The sequence below is a fragment of the Melospiza georgiana genome, chromosome 1, assembly GCF_028018845.1.
Source record: "Melospiza georgiana isolate bMelGeo1 chromosome 1, bMelGeo1.pri, whole genome shotgun sequence".
NCBI classification, from domain to species: Eukaryota; Metazoa; Chordata; class Aves; order Passeriformes; family Passerellidae; genus Melospiza; species Melospiza georgiana.
The window spans coordinates 130,832,592-130,846,692 of NC_080430.1; the positions used below are offsets into that span (position 1 = coordinate 130,832,592).

Here is a 14,101-nt window from a genome sequence, read left to right on the forward strand (position 1 = left end):
AGACACACGGTGTCTCTTGGATTTTGTTCCAGCTGGATGGGAGACTCAGGTTCTACAGCTGGGACTTGGGCACCTACAGTGGGCCCCATTATGCCAGAGCATCCAAGACCCAGTAGCAGAGTCTGCTCTAATATTTCAATATACAATTGTGTGAGCAAGAATGGAGCATATGAGTACAGATTCAGTTATCAGCTTCTCAGTACACACTCTTTAACAGATTGCAGCAATTTAATCCTCTAGGAAAAATTCTATGAAACCCTAAACCAAATACATACAAAAACATAGTGGCAGTAAACATGCCCACATACAGTAGTTAAAATATATTATTGCATATTATAAACATTATATACAAGGTTAAAATGGTTTCTTTACCATTTACTTACAAGTTACATTTGTAGCTGAATGCCTTACTTACAAGTCCTCATTGCTACATGCTGAGAACTACCAGAGGTATTTGGCAAGACTATACAGTAGAGAGAGATATGGATCAGTCTGAGCAAGTGAACTGTCAGCCACTTTGCCCATCTTTAGCGCTGCAACAGATTTTTAGCAATGACAGAGACAACTACTGGTAAAGTGATTTATACCAGATTTCTGAAATTAGACCAGCGTAGTTACTGAATGTGTTTTAGAATGAGCTTATCCACACTGAAGTATGGATTAAAATGCTGCATTTCACATTTGCAGTGGGTCATCTGGTTACAAATCTGGGGGCTGGTAACTGCTTGTACACTAGAGAGTGAGGAACAATAAATAGGGGACCAGGTTACTGTGAATGGCCTTGTCCTTGACAAACCCAAGGCTATATCTGCAGGGGCTGCAGATGTGCAGAATGGACAGTATTTTCAATGCAGTCTTGTAACAGTTTCTCTGATCAATGTCTGTCAAGTTTATGGGGAATCTGCTTTCCAAGAAGGATGAAATGCTGTGGTTCCTTACAAAATGGCTCTGCCTGAGGCTAGATCTCTGTCAGTGTGATCTTGAAGCCTTCAACCATGCTCTCCATGTTCAGGATGAATGTGTCCTCGTTGGAGTAGTGCTCAATAATGTTGTCATCCATGTTTACCAGGATGCTGGTGACAAAGGCAGAAATCAATGTTTTTATGTACCAGGACACTGAAAGGAAAAGCTTTACACTCTGCCACGTGTACTTGCTTCTCTACAACACCAAACCAGACTCCAGCACACGCCAGTACAGGCTCACTAGTAGGAATTACCAGCAAAATCTGCCCCGTAGTCCCTTGTAGTCTTTGGATTAGAGGCTGCTCCTTGCCAGAGCAGTTAAGGGACATGCCAGTGCTGGGATGCTAACACACTTAGGCTACCTACAGATGGGCTGAACTTCAGATCCCTGGCAGACCCAGCTAGCTGGTGCTTCCTGTGCCTGGTGGTGGCTCCCACAGGGACACATCTGTGCTACTCCTCAGACACACCATGTGAGCTGCTGCACCTCTGTGGTGGGAGGGAAGCACAGGGAGCAGTGGAATTTGTGCTTTGCACACAGCTCACAGACTTAGAACTCAGCTTAGATGTGAGACTATCAACAATGACTACACAATTGTGTAATTGTGTAATGCCCAATTACAAGTGTATATGAGTGTTTTCCTCACTCTTTACCTCCAAGTGTTTCTTCTGTCACTTAGAAAGAAGCAAAACATGAGAAGTTTCACCTGTCTTCTCAAAAGCTAAAGAAATTCCCAGACAACAATGCCCTAAGCTAGTTACAGCTGAAAATAAATTACTGGTTTAAAATTATATTGCTACAATATTGTGGTTAAATAGAACTTTAAAAAACAGTTGAAGTGGAGAGATTTAGTTTTATGGCAAGGAGCAGAAGCCTAGCTATTCTAAAAGTCCAGCTGTGATGTTCATGTCTAAATTTATTCAGCTGAAATGGCTGCAGCAAACATTGCCTGTCTTTCAGAGTAAGACAGTGGCCTACTTCTCCCTAACACTGCAGGAAAACTCCACACTGCACTCACAGCAAAGGCAGCATCTCCCATGATGGCCCTCCACAAGGTTATTAAGCATATTGTCTACAAAACAGACTTTACCCATATATCTTATCCACAAACCCTTCCTTCACAGTAAGCTTATGAATACTGGTCAGACACAGATTGGAGATCCATGTTTCCTATTCTGCCATCCCTTACAGTCTCCATAGACATGAAGATTTCAAGCACATGGGTTTGTCTCCTGAAAGAGTTTGTACTGCCCAGCATCATGAGGCCCCAGGTATAACTGGGATCTGTGACTACTTCTAAAGGATCCTGCAATTGATCCTTAGGACGGTAACTAACTTACCCCTTTTTACTCTTCTTATAAAGTTTTGCAATCTTTTCAACTGGCAGCCCATATTTCTCAGAGATCTGAAATAATAAAAATAAAAGAAATATCACTAAAGATGAATGAGAAATATAAAAATATCACCTCTTACCTTACATAAGACATTAAAATAAAATCTCTGCAAACTTTGACAGGATAGCTAAAGAGAAAAGTCTGTTACAACCATATCATGCTTTCATTTAAGGATGACTTGGGGAGCAAGAATCCTGAACAGCTTAATCAAAACCCACAATTGTCTCCATTCAGAAACTCAGATACTACAGTTTTCATAGGGTGTAAGCCATCAGAACTGCCCCAGCATCTCCTAGTGCTCTGCTCCAAGAGTCAATGTTCTTCCCAGCTTCAGATTTTACCAGGGAATTTCAATCTGATCTTTCTGTTGTTTCTTAATCTGGTTTTTTTTGGCTCATAGAAGCAAAGGCTTCTCCCACCAGGCAGAAGGCAGACACATGGCAACCCAACAGGAGCTGATGGACTGATGGAATAACAAAAATGTACACATTTCTATTTCTCAAAGACATTTCAAGGACTCTCCATGGTGGTACTTCTGTCTGAAGTGTCTTCAAGGTACCTTTAATTGTGGGAGGGCTACCAACATCAAACACACAGAACTAAGAAGCTTCTGTATTGTTGGGAAGGTGATTCAGTCTAGTTACTACAGTAGCAAAATGAAAACACTGATTCACAAAACATCATCTGAATGTATAGATAACAAGATGAGATGTCACAGAGAAGTGTTATCAAGGTAAAGGACTTGTAAAATAAACTTCTTACTAAAGCAACTAAAACAATAAAGCAGAAAATACAGTAAAATTTTGAAGGAAGAACTACTCAGCTGACAAATTGCCCATGCCAACAAGAACTTCACATGGGTGCTTTGGCATTGCTTTGCAGCAGTGTACTAGTAACTTTTTGGGATGTCTATTCTGCAGCGAGTCTGTGGTGTGCTTATGAAGATGGTGTCCCTGGGCCCTTCATCTGAGTTAGGTTTCCTTTCCAAATTATGATTCTTCTTTGGGGGAACAGGTCTCACAGTTCACATTTTAGAAGAGGATTGTCCCAAAAGGCAAAATAGTTACAGAAAAATAACTTTTCCCCCTCTTCTAGTGATTAATGTTTTGTGTTGTTCTATTGCCAAGCAAAGTAAGTGTCCAGCTCTTCCCAAGTGAAATGAAGTTGCAGCTAAATAGCTGACTACTTGTCTTTTGCATTAGAGAACTCAAATGCATAATTAAAAATCCATTTAAAGACTGGCAAACATCAGGCACTGTAAAATCCTTTCTTTGTGTTGGCATTCAGAGTTCTGTTGAGAAAAGGTATTTTAGGAAGTATATTAAAGCAATTATCACAAAAGAGAAAATGGAATGGATAAACTCAGCAATGAGGACAGATTCAAAGAGTCACAGGTTGAACACCAAGCATGGCTCCCATCCAGACAGCCAAGATTTTCTGAAAGAGAGAATTAATTAGCCTTTACTTGTCTACAGCACCTATAATAGTATAATTGTCATCATAGCCCAGATGCAATTTTGTACTTAAAACTACCCTTAATAATGCACAAGGCTATCAGCCTGACTGGCATTCTATAGCAGAACTCCAAGATTCTGAAGAACCAATAAAACTTCTCATACACTGAAAACAGTGTCCTCTGACTATTAGCATACATCAGTGGCTAACAGAAAGGGGAATAACTGATGGGGTACAATAGACCCATCCACTCCCTAAGTTTTCCACCTAGCAGAGACTAAAATAAAACTGAATTTGGGTGACATTTGCTACTTCAGTTTTGCTTGCACCAGCATGTTTCACTGTGCATTTACTCTTTATTATCCTCTGGTCTTGCTTATCATGAACAGAATGACATCAGATAAACAATCTGGTGTTGAATTTTTGTATCTGTGCTTCTGTTGTACCCCTAATTTTAGGTTTTCATGTAAAGCAATAATAAAAATGGATGAATTTCATCAGACATTTGAAAAAAATCCTTTGTAACAGGCATTGGAGAAAAACTGGCAGCCCAAAACTGCAGAAAGTGTCACAAGTGTGTGAAGACAAGGAAATGATCTCCCTCTCTGGGTTGTTAACTCTGATGCCCAGTGATACTGTAAAGACCAGCACTTGAAGACACTTTTCACTGACTCCATGCAAATAAACAAGCTGAGTAAAACATTTCTTGCCAAGGAGGCTTAATAGCAGCTAATATACAGCATTCTGCACATTCCAGCATAAATCTTCCCTAGGACATTTGGCATACCTAACACTCATGCATTCCAAATGTTGCTCAAAGTAGTTTGGGACTCTGGGACCCCACTTCCTACATAAACTATGAGAGGCTGGGCTGAGAAAGCCTTGCCTGTCACACTGCCTATGACAGGTGTAGGATTTATATAACATGCAGGGATTATTGAGCTTTGCAAAAGACTTCCAGCTGACTGAATAAGCACATTTCTCGGGAACCCCTGGGATTCAATCAATTATACCAAACAGCAAGCTGTGGAAGCAAGGCTTAAAGTGGGGGTATGGGAGAGCCTCCTTCTCCAGTACAAATGTGCTAAGTCCTGATGCAGAATTGGAGAAAGCATAGGGCAAGCATCTGCTAGGGCATCTCACTTAACACCCTCTTCTCAGAGTGTTTGCTGCCAGCACAGGAGGACCACCTCTTACTGCCAACTTCCATACAAAACTACAGGATTTCTCACCTGAAACCAAGCAGGCTACATTAAATTTTTAAAAAGTGTCTTTATTTGGAGCAGTATTTTTCTTATCATCTCAATTTTCCATTTGTCAATCTTCTGAGCAGAGATTTATTTCTGTTAGGATGCCTGAAGCAGTGCAACAGCCTTCTGAGTGGCACTGAAATACCTGTCTGGGTGTCCCTTTGGGCTGCAGTCCCCTGGCATGGCAAGTTTTTCTGATTGCACAAGCCACCAGAAATGCTCTCTGCTGGAGTCAGGAGACCAGAAAGGGCAATACCTGGGTGAGTCAAGGCATGTAGGAAAATGTCTTTGCCAGCTTATTTCTATTAAATAATCTGTCTGTTGCCCTACACTGGCTGGAAGATCACATATATATTGGCAGGTATCTAATAGTCTAAGCTAGATCTACTGAACTCAGCTGTTAACTTTTAATTATTGACAGATTTTGGGAGATGCTTGAATTTCCCAGTTTGAACTGCCTTCTGTAATTTGAATAAGTATGCAATTTTGCACAATGTAAGACTGAGGTACCTACTGAGATCCACAGTTATCCTGACTTTGGATCAGGCTGAAATCAGGATGTAGAGCTGGTCAGTCACACATATATGTGATGTTTTGCTATTTTCACTTGATCAAGACTGACTAGCAAAAACCAAACATCTGAGTAGCTTCCTGAGACATGCTGCATTTCTGAAACCCAAAACCTCTAGATATTTGCCAAAAGAAAGATATCTGAAAAGGAATCTAATTGTTAATTTGGAATGGGGGTATATGTGAGAATAAAATAAACATAGGATCTGAGAAAACCATATCATTAATAACAGAAAGTTAGGGGAGAAGTCAAAGATCAGGAATAATGACTAACAAAAAGAAAAAAAAAGAGTAAAATCCATAAACAGAGAAGGAGGGTATGGTTGAGGATCACTGGAGCTCCCTTTCAGGTCTGGGGCTCTGTAATACTCAGAAGCTCAGTTCCTAAATTCTTAATACTGAGAATAGAATGACGCATTTAGGACATGCACAATTACAAAATTACATGATTTGCTGCAATGACTGTAGAGACAATATTTAAGAATATGCAGTTTGATAGCTTTTTGGCATTGTTTTATCCACAATATCCTACCAAAGAGAATTCAGATGTTCTAAATGTGTTCCTTCCAGTGAACTGGGACATTTTACAACAGATCAGATTTCTCTGGTGCCGAAAACATGCCAGTGAGTCAGCAGCTGCACTGACTGAGGCATGCAGAAACCCTTCCTGCTTCTGCACCAGCTTTGTTTTTGTTACATGGTGGCTGGAGAACAGGCATGGAGAGGCACAGACTACTAGAGATAAAATATTCATGCTAGCTTGAACAGATTATAACATACTTTTAACTTCCATACAAAGACAAGATGAAATCGTGTTGCAGCTTACCATGAATCAAACTGCTGCCTCTTCAAGCAAAGCCTGGTTTTTGTTATCCATGTGCTCTGCCTGACAGCTGAGCTGCAGTCACAGCTAACAAACAGCATCAGCAGAAGCACAGTTAGGACATCCTTAGCGTGCCACTGACTCTCCTCAGAGATAACCCCATCTAAAAAGGTGCTTTAAGCAACTTCACTAACCCACAAATCTTTTTCTGCCTTCTGCTACTGGCCAAATATTGACCAAATAACTCAATCTTTACTGCATTAAAAGTGTTCAGTCAATGTAACAAGATACTGTGATGGTTTTAGGAGAGTATAAATATACACACTTCTAGCACTTGACTGAGTTCTCTAGGGGCATTTTCATCCATTTCCGTCTTCTCCCCTACAAGTAAACAAGGCTGGAATCAACTCAGCATCCCACATGTCAATCTCACATTCCTCCACTGAAGCAGTGAGACACATGATTATTTTTTAACTCTTCCCTTACCAAATTTCATGAGCCATCAGCTCATATAAACAAGATTAAACATGGAAACTGCAACTCTTATGAAGACAGCTAAACCTCAACTCAAAGAAGCAGCAAAGAGGCAAGTGGCAGGTATGTCATGCTGTAAGTGAGGACTAGAGAAGGAATTTGAGACAACATATGAATGACAAGTCTGCACTGGTTCAGCACCTGCCTCTTACATGCTGAACAGCAATTGCACAAAGGCCACATGAAATTCCCACAGAAACACTGCATCCTTGGGCCTCTTCTTGGAAACCAGGCTGGGAATGTACTGACAAGCATTACAGGAAAAGATTCAACAGGCTCTGAACCATCAGTTCAGAAAGAAGCATTTCAGAAAATGAAGCTTGCACCTCTCTCCTTCCCTGACACTGGTTAACTACTGCAATTCCTCAAAGCTCAGGTGTCCAATAATCAGCTCTGTGATGCTATTTAAAACCAGTAACCTGCTGATAACACTGAATTAGGAAAATGCCAGCATTTCAGGGTTCCAGAAAGCTTTAAGAAATGCTTTAAATGCACTTGAGAATAACTTCATCTTTACATAATGGTTGATGTCAATAATACATGGAAAGCCTCAAGATTTTCTTGCCAAGAAAGACAAACAATGTGAGGACATTGGATACTTACAGCTTCCATTAGCCCCTTCACTGTGGGTGATTTCAGCATCAAAGCATCAAACACCTCATCTGTCTCCTTCCTCACATACAAAAGCACTGAAATAGGGAAAAAAAAAATCAAACTAGGATCAGGTTCAGTCAATTGCACAGATGAAATACCCCACACTGAATAGAAAAACAATTATTAATCCATGACAGATAAAATGAAGCACTGAAGATGGTTTGCACTTAAAAAGATGTACCTTTAATATTATCAGTGATCTAGACATGGACAACACATTGGAGTTGCATTGAAAATACAGTATTGAAAATTTAATCTAATGTGAAAAATCTCTATCTTCCAGAATCTAAATCTCCATTTACAGAAAGAAGCTGAAAAGCACTGAGCCCTTGTTTGGTTATAGGACAAAACACACAATCTAGGTCCTCTTAAACCTCTGTCTTGGCTTGTACCTCTCCAGGTTTCATCTAAAAGGCTTGAAAGAACATTCAAAAAAGGCAAGTCTGGTTGCCTTTAGCTGTGCCTTTGAGAGCAAAATCAAAGAAAAGGTAAAGAAATAGTTGTCTCTGACATTACTGGGCAGATAACTGCAAATGGCCTGACCAGTATGAAATTAAACACTGGAAAAAATGAATTCAAAGTAATTTCAGACTTTACAGGGGAGACATTCAAGAGCACAGCTGGCAGGCAGGCATTTACCAGTGTGTCCACCTGCTTAGGTACCCAAATGCCATTTCTGTTCCTCTTCCTCCCTCAGATGTTAGCTGTCCACAGACACAGTGCCCTGCCCTCTTTAGCTTTTGTTTTCTTCACACTTGTTCAGGTAAATGGAGGAACCTTGCTATAACATGGCAGAAGCAAAGCAGACAGGTACAAAGCATGTAAGCATAGACACTAGAAAAGTATTTTAGGCATCATCTCACATGACTGATAAGTAACAGGTTGAATAAGACAGGTTCTGCAATATATTTTGTTTCCTAAATGAACTGCCTTTTCAAATAGCACTGCTGCACATGAGGTACAAACACACATGCACTGTCATGTCTGTGGGACAAATTACATTGGTAACCCTTTTTTTTGGAGGGGGGGGGGGGCCGTATACAGAAATGGGCATCTTTTGAAACTACAAATTCTCATGGTCCAAGAGATATCTTCACCACATAACTCAATAGATGACACACAGATGAACGAAAAAATTTGATGGTATTTTTCACATACAAGTAATTGTGTAAAGTTAATTCTCAGGCCAAAACTCTAGCAGGATGGACACAGGCCCATTTGTGGAGAATTGTAGCTCCTTTGCCCAGGTTTTGAAATGACTGGAAAAAAATAATGGGTAGTTCAGTTCCCTCACTGGGCCTAAAAACCAAGCATGCAGGAGGACAATGTTGGGTTTTTTGCATCTTTAATTCAAAAATCTGAGCCATGAAACTCAACCACAGCATGCAGAGCCACATCCTTTTCACCTATATTTTGGCAACTCTTGGGGCCTGGCCTGAGAACATTGTTTTAATGGAGTTAGAAGCCGAAACAACTTTGGGTCACAACTTAACCTGTCAAAACATAAAAGAAAAAAAAAATTCCACACCAGGAGTTAAATTTTACCATGCCTCATATGCTTAATCACATGAACAAGCTCTCACTCAATGGACTAATTTTACCAGTACTAACACTTATATTAATTTAGTAAACGTTTTCCTTGTGACTAGAGGGTTGTCCTGTAACTCCTGGTTTTACAAACATCTGGAGCTCTGCCAGCCTTAACAATTACAAATACATCTGAAAGGAGAAAAAAAATCACTTGGTCCAAGGTTAAACTTGGGTACATGACACAATCCCAGCGCTGAGCTTTACATCTCTGCTGTGCTTGGTGTGCCAGGCAACATTATACACAGAGAGAGAGAGGATTAGTAAGCACACAGGGGGTTGTTAGGCTTTTCTTTACCCTGACAGGTGTGAAACTCCTGGCTTTGATTCAGTAGAGTACTCTTCCACAAATGACTTCTGGTGACAGTGATGCCTTAGGAAGTCCCTGTCTCATCCGTATCCTTACACCCTCTTATTCTGGCTCATCTCAACAAATTTTCCTGGATGAAAAACTCTCTCAAACAGCAGATGTGAGTGAAAAAACAACACTTTTTTTTTTTGAGTTATTCTTCAGACCCATCAGATCCCTGCCTCAGTGTACCATGCAGCCCCACAGCCTTCATGCTGGCAGAGCAGCAGAGAGACAGCCACAGTGGGAGGCACAGCCAGAGGGGAGGGAAAAGGGCTGCAAAGGCTCCACTGGGCTCAGCAGCAGCACTGCCACTGAATGCCTGTGACCATGTAACACAACTCATGTCCTCTGATCCTACTGTCTTCACATTCACAGCGTCTAGATGGACTCACTCTAATAGTACAAATTAAAAGATTTGGACGTGAGCAAGGGGGAAATCTTGTACAAGGTAATGAGCTATTTTTGCCTGAAAGGTACAAGATAAATTCAAATTTGTCTGATTTACTGCCTGGTCTTAGCCCTTAACTTTCTTGCCAGCACTGAAAACTACTGCAGACCTTAATATTTTTTAGATGTTAAAAAGATTTGTATAAGATGGGGGAAGATAAATTTGTCTTTAATTACTTAAGAAATAGCCCCAACACATCAAATTGCTGAGGGGCAAAGGGATGTTGTTGCACCAGTGAGACTTTTAGAAGCCAGGCCACCCGAATTGAGGATTTATGTGTGAATGCAGAAGAACAATGTTAGATACCTCTTTTTAAATTGTTAACAACATACACAAGGAAAAATGAAACTAAGGACACAATAAGTCAGTAAGACCTGGGGCATTAGGAAGGTCTGAGACTGGGCACTACCAGTGCTGTGACTGGCACCCTATGAACAATGACTACAGTCTCTGTCAAGTAGTCTCTGGATAAAGATGTGGCACATCTTAGTCAAGGAAAGAAGGGCTGGTAGCTGTAATTTAGCTTTCCTTTCTCACATTTGGAGTTTTCGTTATTGCCCAGGCACAAATTCCCTTGGCTGGCTCTCAACATCCTGATTGCTATGAATCCAAAATGTTTCAGAGTAGTTCAACATAACTTTCCTAAGAGACAAAAGCTGCCCAAAAAAATTACTTTCTTGAAACTGAGAACTACAGGACTGGAAATCCACCCGATCTATAATTCAGCTGCTGGATTTATAATTAACTGCAAACTCCCTATGAAATCTGAAAGGGAAAGTGAATTAAAAACTTACTGAGAACTCAAAGCAGGAAAAAGCCAAGTCTAGCCAAGTAACTAGCTGTGATGCACATTTGGTACAGATTAACATACTTCACATTTCTGTGTTGGGCACTTGGACTTCCCTTAGAGGTGATGAAAGAATAATTCAAAAGGAGATGAAAGAATAATTCAAAAAGAGGCAGCTACCTGAGTGAGAATATAAAGAGCATTTGCAAATCCCTTCAGACCTGTTTTCTTGAACGCTGCCCCTTAATATTTTTACTTCCACCAGACAGTGTTACAAGTAGGTCCAGAAGGCAGGGGTGAGGTCATACACTTCCACTTCAGTTCTTCAGTGGAGCTTGGACACCTTACTGGCTGCTATTTACCTGCACTGCTCTCCTAATAAGACACTTTGGGATTACATTGCCTTTAATGTATATTTTAATGTCTATTTTCACATATCAGACCTGCTCCCTCTCAAACATTACACCTGCACCCCATCTACACCTGCTCTCTAGGACTCTTGATTCTGCTGTACCAAATAAATCTTGAGAAAAGAGGCTTTCAATATGGCAATGCTGGGGGAAAAAAACCCAAGCATTTTAATACCAGTGAATCCTCTGGCAAAGACAGAGTTATCAAATGGGTAGGCTCAGCTGAGCTGCACCCCACCAGCACGATCCCAGAGGCAAGGTTCCAGATGGCAGGAAGTTCACCAGGGCAAAGGCCACACTGGAAAAGCCTTGGCCTCCAGCCAGCATATCCAAGATGAGAGAAACACTGAACAGGAAGGGGATGTGAAGACAGCATCATCCAGCTTCTCTGCTTCTGTGCCTCTCCTGGATTTTACATAGCTTTGCCACCAGCTAAATTTTCTTTCTTTCTAATCTTACCCTTGAAATACCTGCAAGTGCTGAATGCTATCGAAACAACTAACCAAAGCAAAGGTCAGGAATAGTCAAAGCAAACCAATATCTCCTTGCAGACAACTTCCTAGGCTTCCAGCTGGGAAACCCAGGTGAAATTGTAGGAAATGACAGTTCTTTATATAGCCCTCATGGCTGTCATCTTCTGCTTGATAGAGCCCTGATAATGTGAATTGGGCCAAGGTCTTGAGTCAACCAAATGCAAGTCCATAGTCAGTGCTAACCTCACATAATTAATTTAAGATTTAATTAAAAGAATCATATGTTCACATTTATTTCAAGAAGGTATCAGTCTCCATCCTATAATCTTCTATGCTTCCCCTGGTTCAAGCAGACCACCCTAACCAACAGAGAAACTTGGCAAATGCAGTCTTGTGGGAAACAATTTCTATAAAGCTCTGCTGCAACTGTAATAATACCCACCTGGGCAGTAAAAACAGTTAAGGGAAACAAACCCTTAAACAATTCTGTTACATCTGCTGGAAGATGTCTCTCCATGTTTTATATTTCTAATAAGGTAGGAAATTTCTGATTTTATTCCACCCGATCTAAGTTTGCAGTCAGCAGGAGCTTGCCTGTTAAGGTCTCTGTATTTGACCCAATGCATCTTGCATATTTGCTTGTGATCCCAGACAGAACAGAAAAGATGAGCAAAAGTTAAAAATAGACCATCACAGATTTGCTACTAGAACTTGCATAAACTTTGTAGCTTGGCCAAGAACCAAGAAACTTTCTAAGTTTTTTCTATACACTTGTGTCCTGATCCCTTCTTGAGAAAGCACAGTCCTTTTTTTTTTTTCTGAAGCAATTTTTAGCATTTATTAAAATGCCTCCTTATAGACTGCAGATACAAAGATCTCCTCTCCCATCTACCCATATTTGCACTAGCATCCTACAACTGACTTTGTCCAAACCACACCTGCCCCTCCCAGTTTGAGGGTTTGAGTCCCACAGAATGATTTTTTAACTGCTAAGAATGGATTGTTACCTCTTTTCAGACCTTCTTCTTTGATTTGTTTCAAAGGGGAAGGACCAAACTCTTCCTCCACAGGCCGGAACATCCTTTTGACCAGGACACTGCTACTAGAATATACAAAACAGGGACCATGTCACAGTAAAACTGTTCTCACAGCAGAAAGGAGACAACAGCAACAGTCATGACTCCCTTTGTACTCTGGCAAAAACACCCACTAGATACTCATGTAGCACCAAAAGCAGAAACTGCAAGGATTTAGTTTTTGATGCTTATCTGAACTATCCAGGCCTCTGAAATTGCCAAGACTGACTGGCTGGGACAGGTGACAAGAAAAAACGTTCCAATGTTACACACTAATTTGAAAAACCCCAAAGGCCTTTAAGTGTTTAAATATTGAGGGAAAGGGGGTGGTTATTGCTTGATGCAATAAATCCCTTTGTTTCTCAAATTCCACTGTAAGCCTTATGAAGAGCATCAGTTTCAAAAAGAAATAAAAAGAACCTCATGTTTTCAAGTCAGTGTTGACTGCAGGTGCTGGCTGTAGTAGGCCAGTCCCTACTACAGGTCACTTTTTGCAGATTTGTGGGAGCAGTTATGTTACTCCAGAATCTCAAACTTGAGGGTGTGTACTTGGGGATTCAAGCAACTTATAAAAGTATGGGGCTGGCACACAATGTGGGCTGAAGTTCAGCAGCCCATATTAAAACCCTAATTTCATGGCACCTCTAACTATCAGAGGGACTTTCATCAATTCTTCCAGTCCCTCCAAAGTCAGATCAGGAGTGCTCCCATTTCCAACCTTTGTCCTTCCCAGGTTCTCTCTTCTCTTTCTGCCTTCCTCTTCTGACACTTGGCCATTCTCTCTGCAGTTCCTGTATTTGTTGCATACATGTGTGTGCACTGCTAAACAGCTTTCAGGAATGCAGTGAAGTCCAGTGCTTCAATAAAAAATTCCCAGTTTTTAAGTTATTTGAGAACCCTCATGCTTACATAGATGCTTACTTCATTATCAAATATATTGTCCTCTTCCTGTATCAAACCTTAGGGCTCTTTTACTTGGAAATGTATTAAAATACAGACATAAAAAGCAAACAGTTTACATGGGAGAACATGAGGAAAGGGGGAGAAAGGGGTCAGTTTTATCTGATTTCATATTTTGTATCAACTTTCTATGAGTTTAAAATGTTAACTGTAAAGCTTGTGAAACAATAAATATCTTACCCTTCTCTCTCGTCATCTGTATTGTAGTAAACCTAGAAGGACGGAAATAAAAATCAATTACTCCCAAAACTCAGACACTTGCTTAACAGAACAACTTCAAAAGGGAGAAAAGACAACAAGTGTTTTGCAGTTTGTCATATGTTAAAAATCCTTTTCTTCCTATAAAACACAAACACCACTAGTT

The 14,101-nt window shown here is 40.5% G+C and overlaps 1 protein-coding gene across 1 annotated transcript in view; it reads right to left on the reverse strand.

Annotated features, from left to right (window-relative positions):
- Positions 1-463: 463 nt before the first annotated feature.
- GRHL2 (grainyhead like transcription factor 2) overlaps positions 464-14,101 on the reverse strand; it is a 53,771-nt gene continuing 40,133 nt past the window's right edge. Inside the window, exons 12-16 of the mRNA XM_058031592.1 lie at positions 13,918-13,949; positions 12,709-12,803; positions 7,594-7,679; positions 2,305-2,369; positions 464-1,073 (exon numbers count right to left, since the gene is read on the reverse strand). Coding sequence (XP_057887575.1) covers positions 959-1,073; positions 2,305-2,369; positions 7,594-7,679; positions 12,709-12,803; positions 13,918-13,949 — 393 coding nt within the window. The 3' untranslated portion in view covers positions 464-958. The remainder of the gene's footprint in view (positions 1,074-2,304; positions 2,370-7,593; positions 7,680-12,708; positions 12,804-13,917; positions 13,950-14,101) is intronic.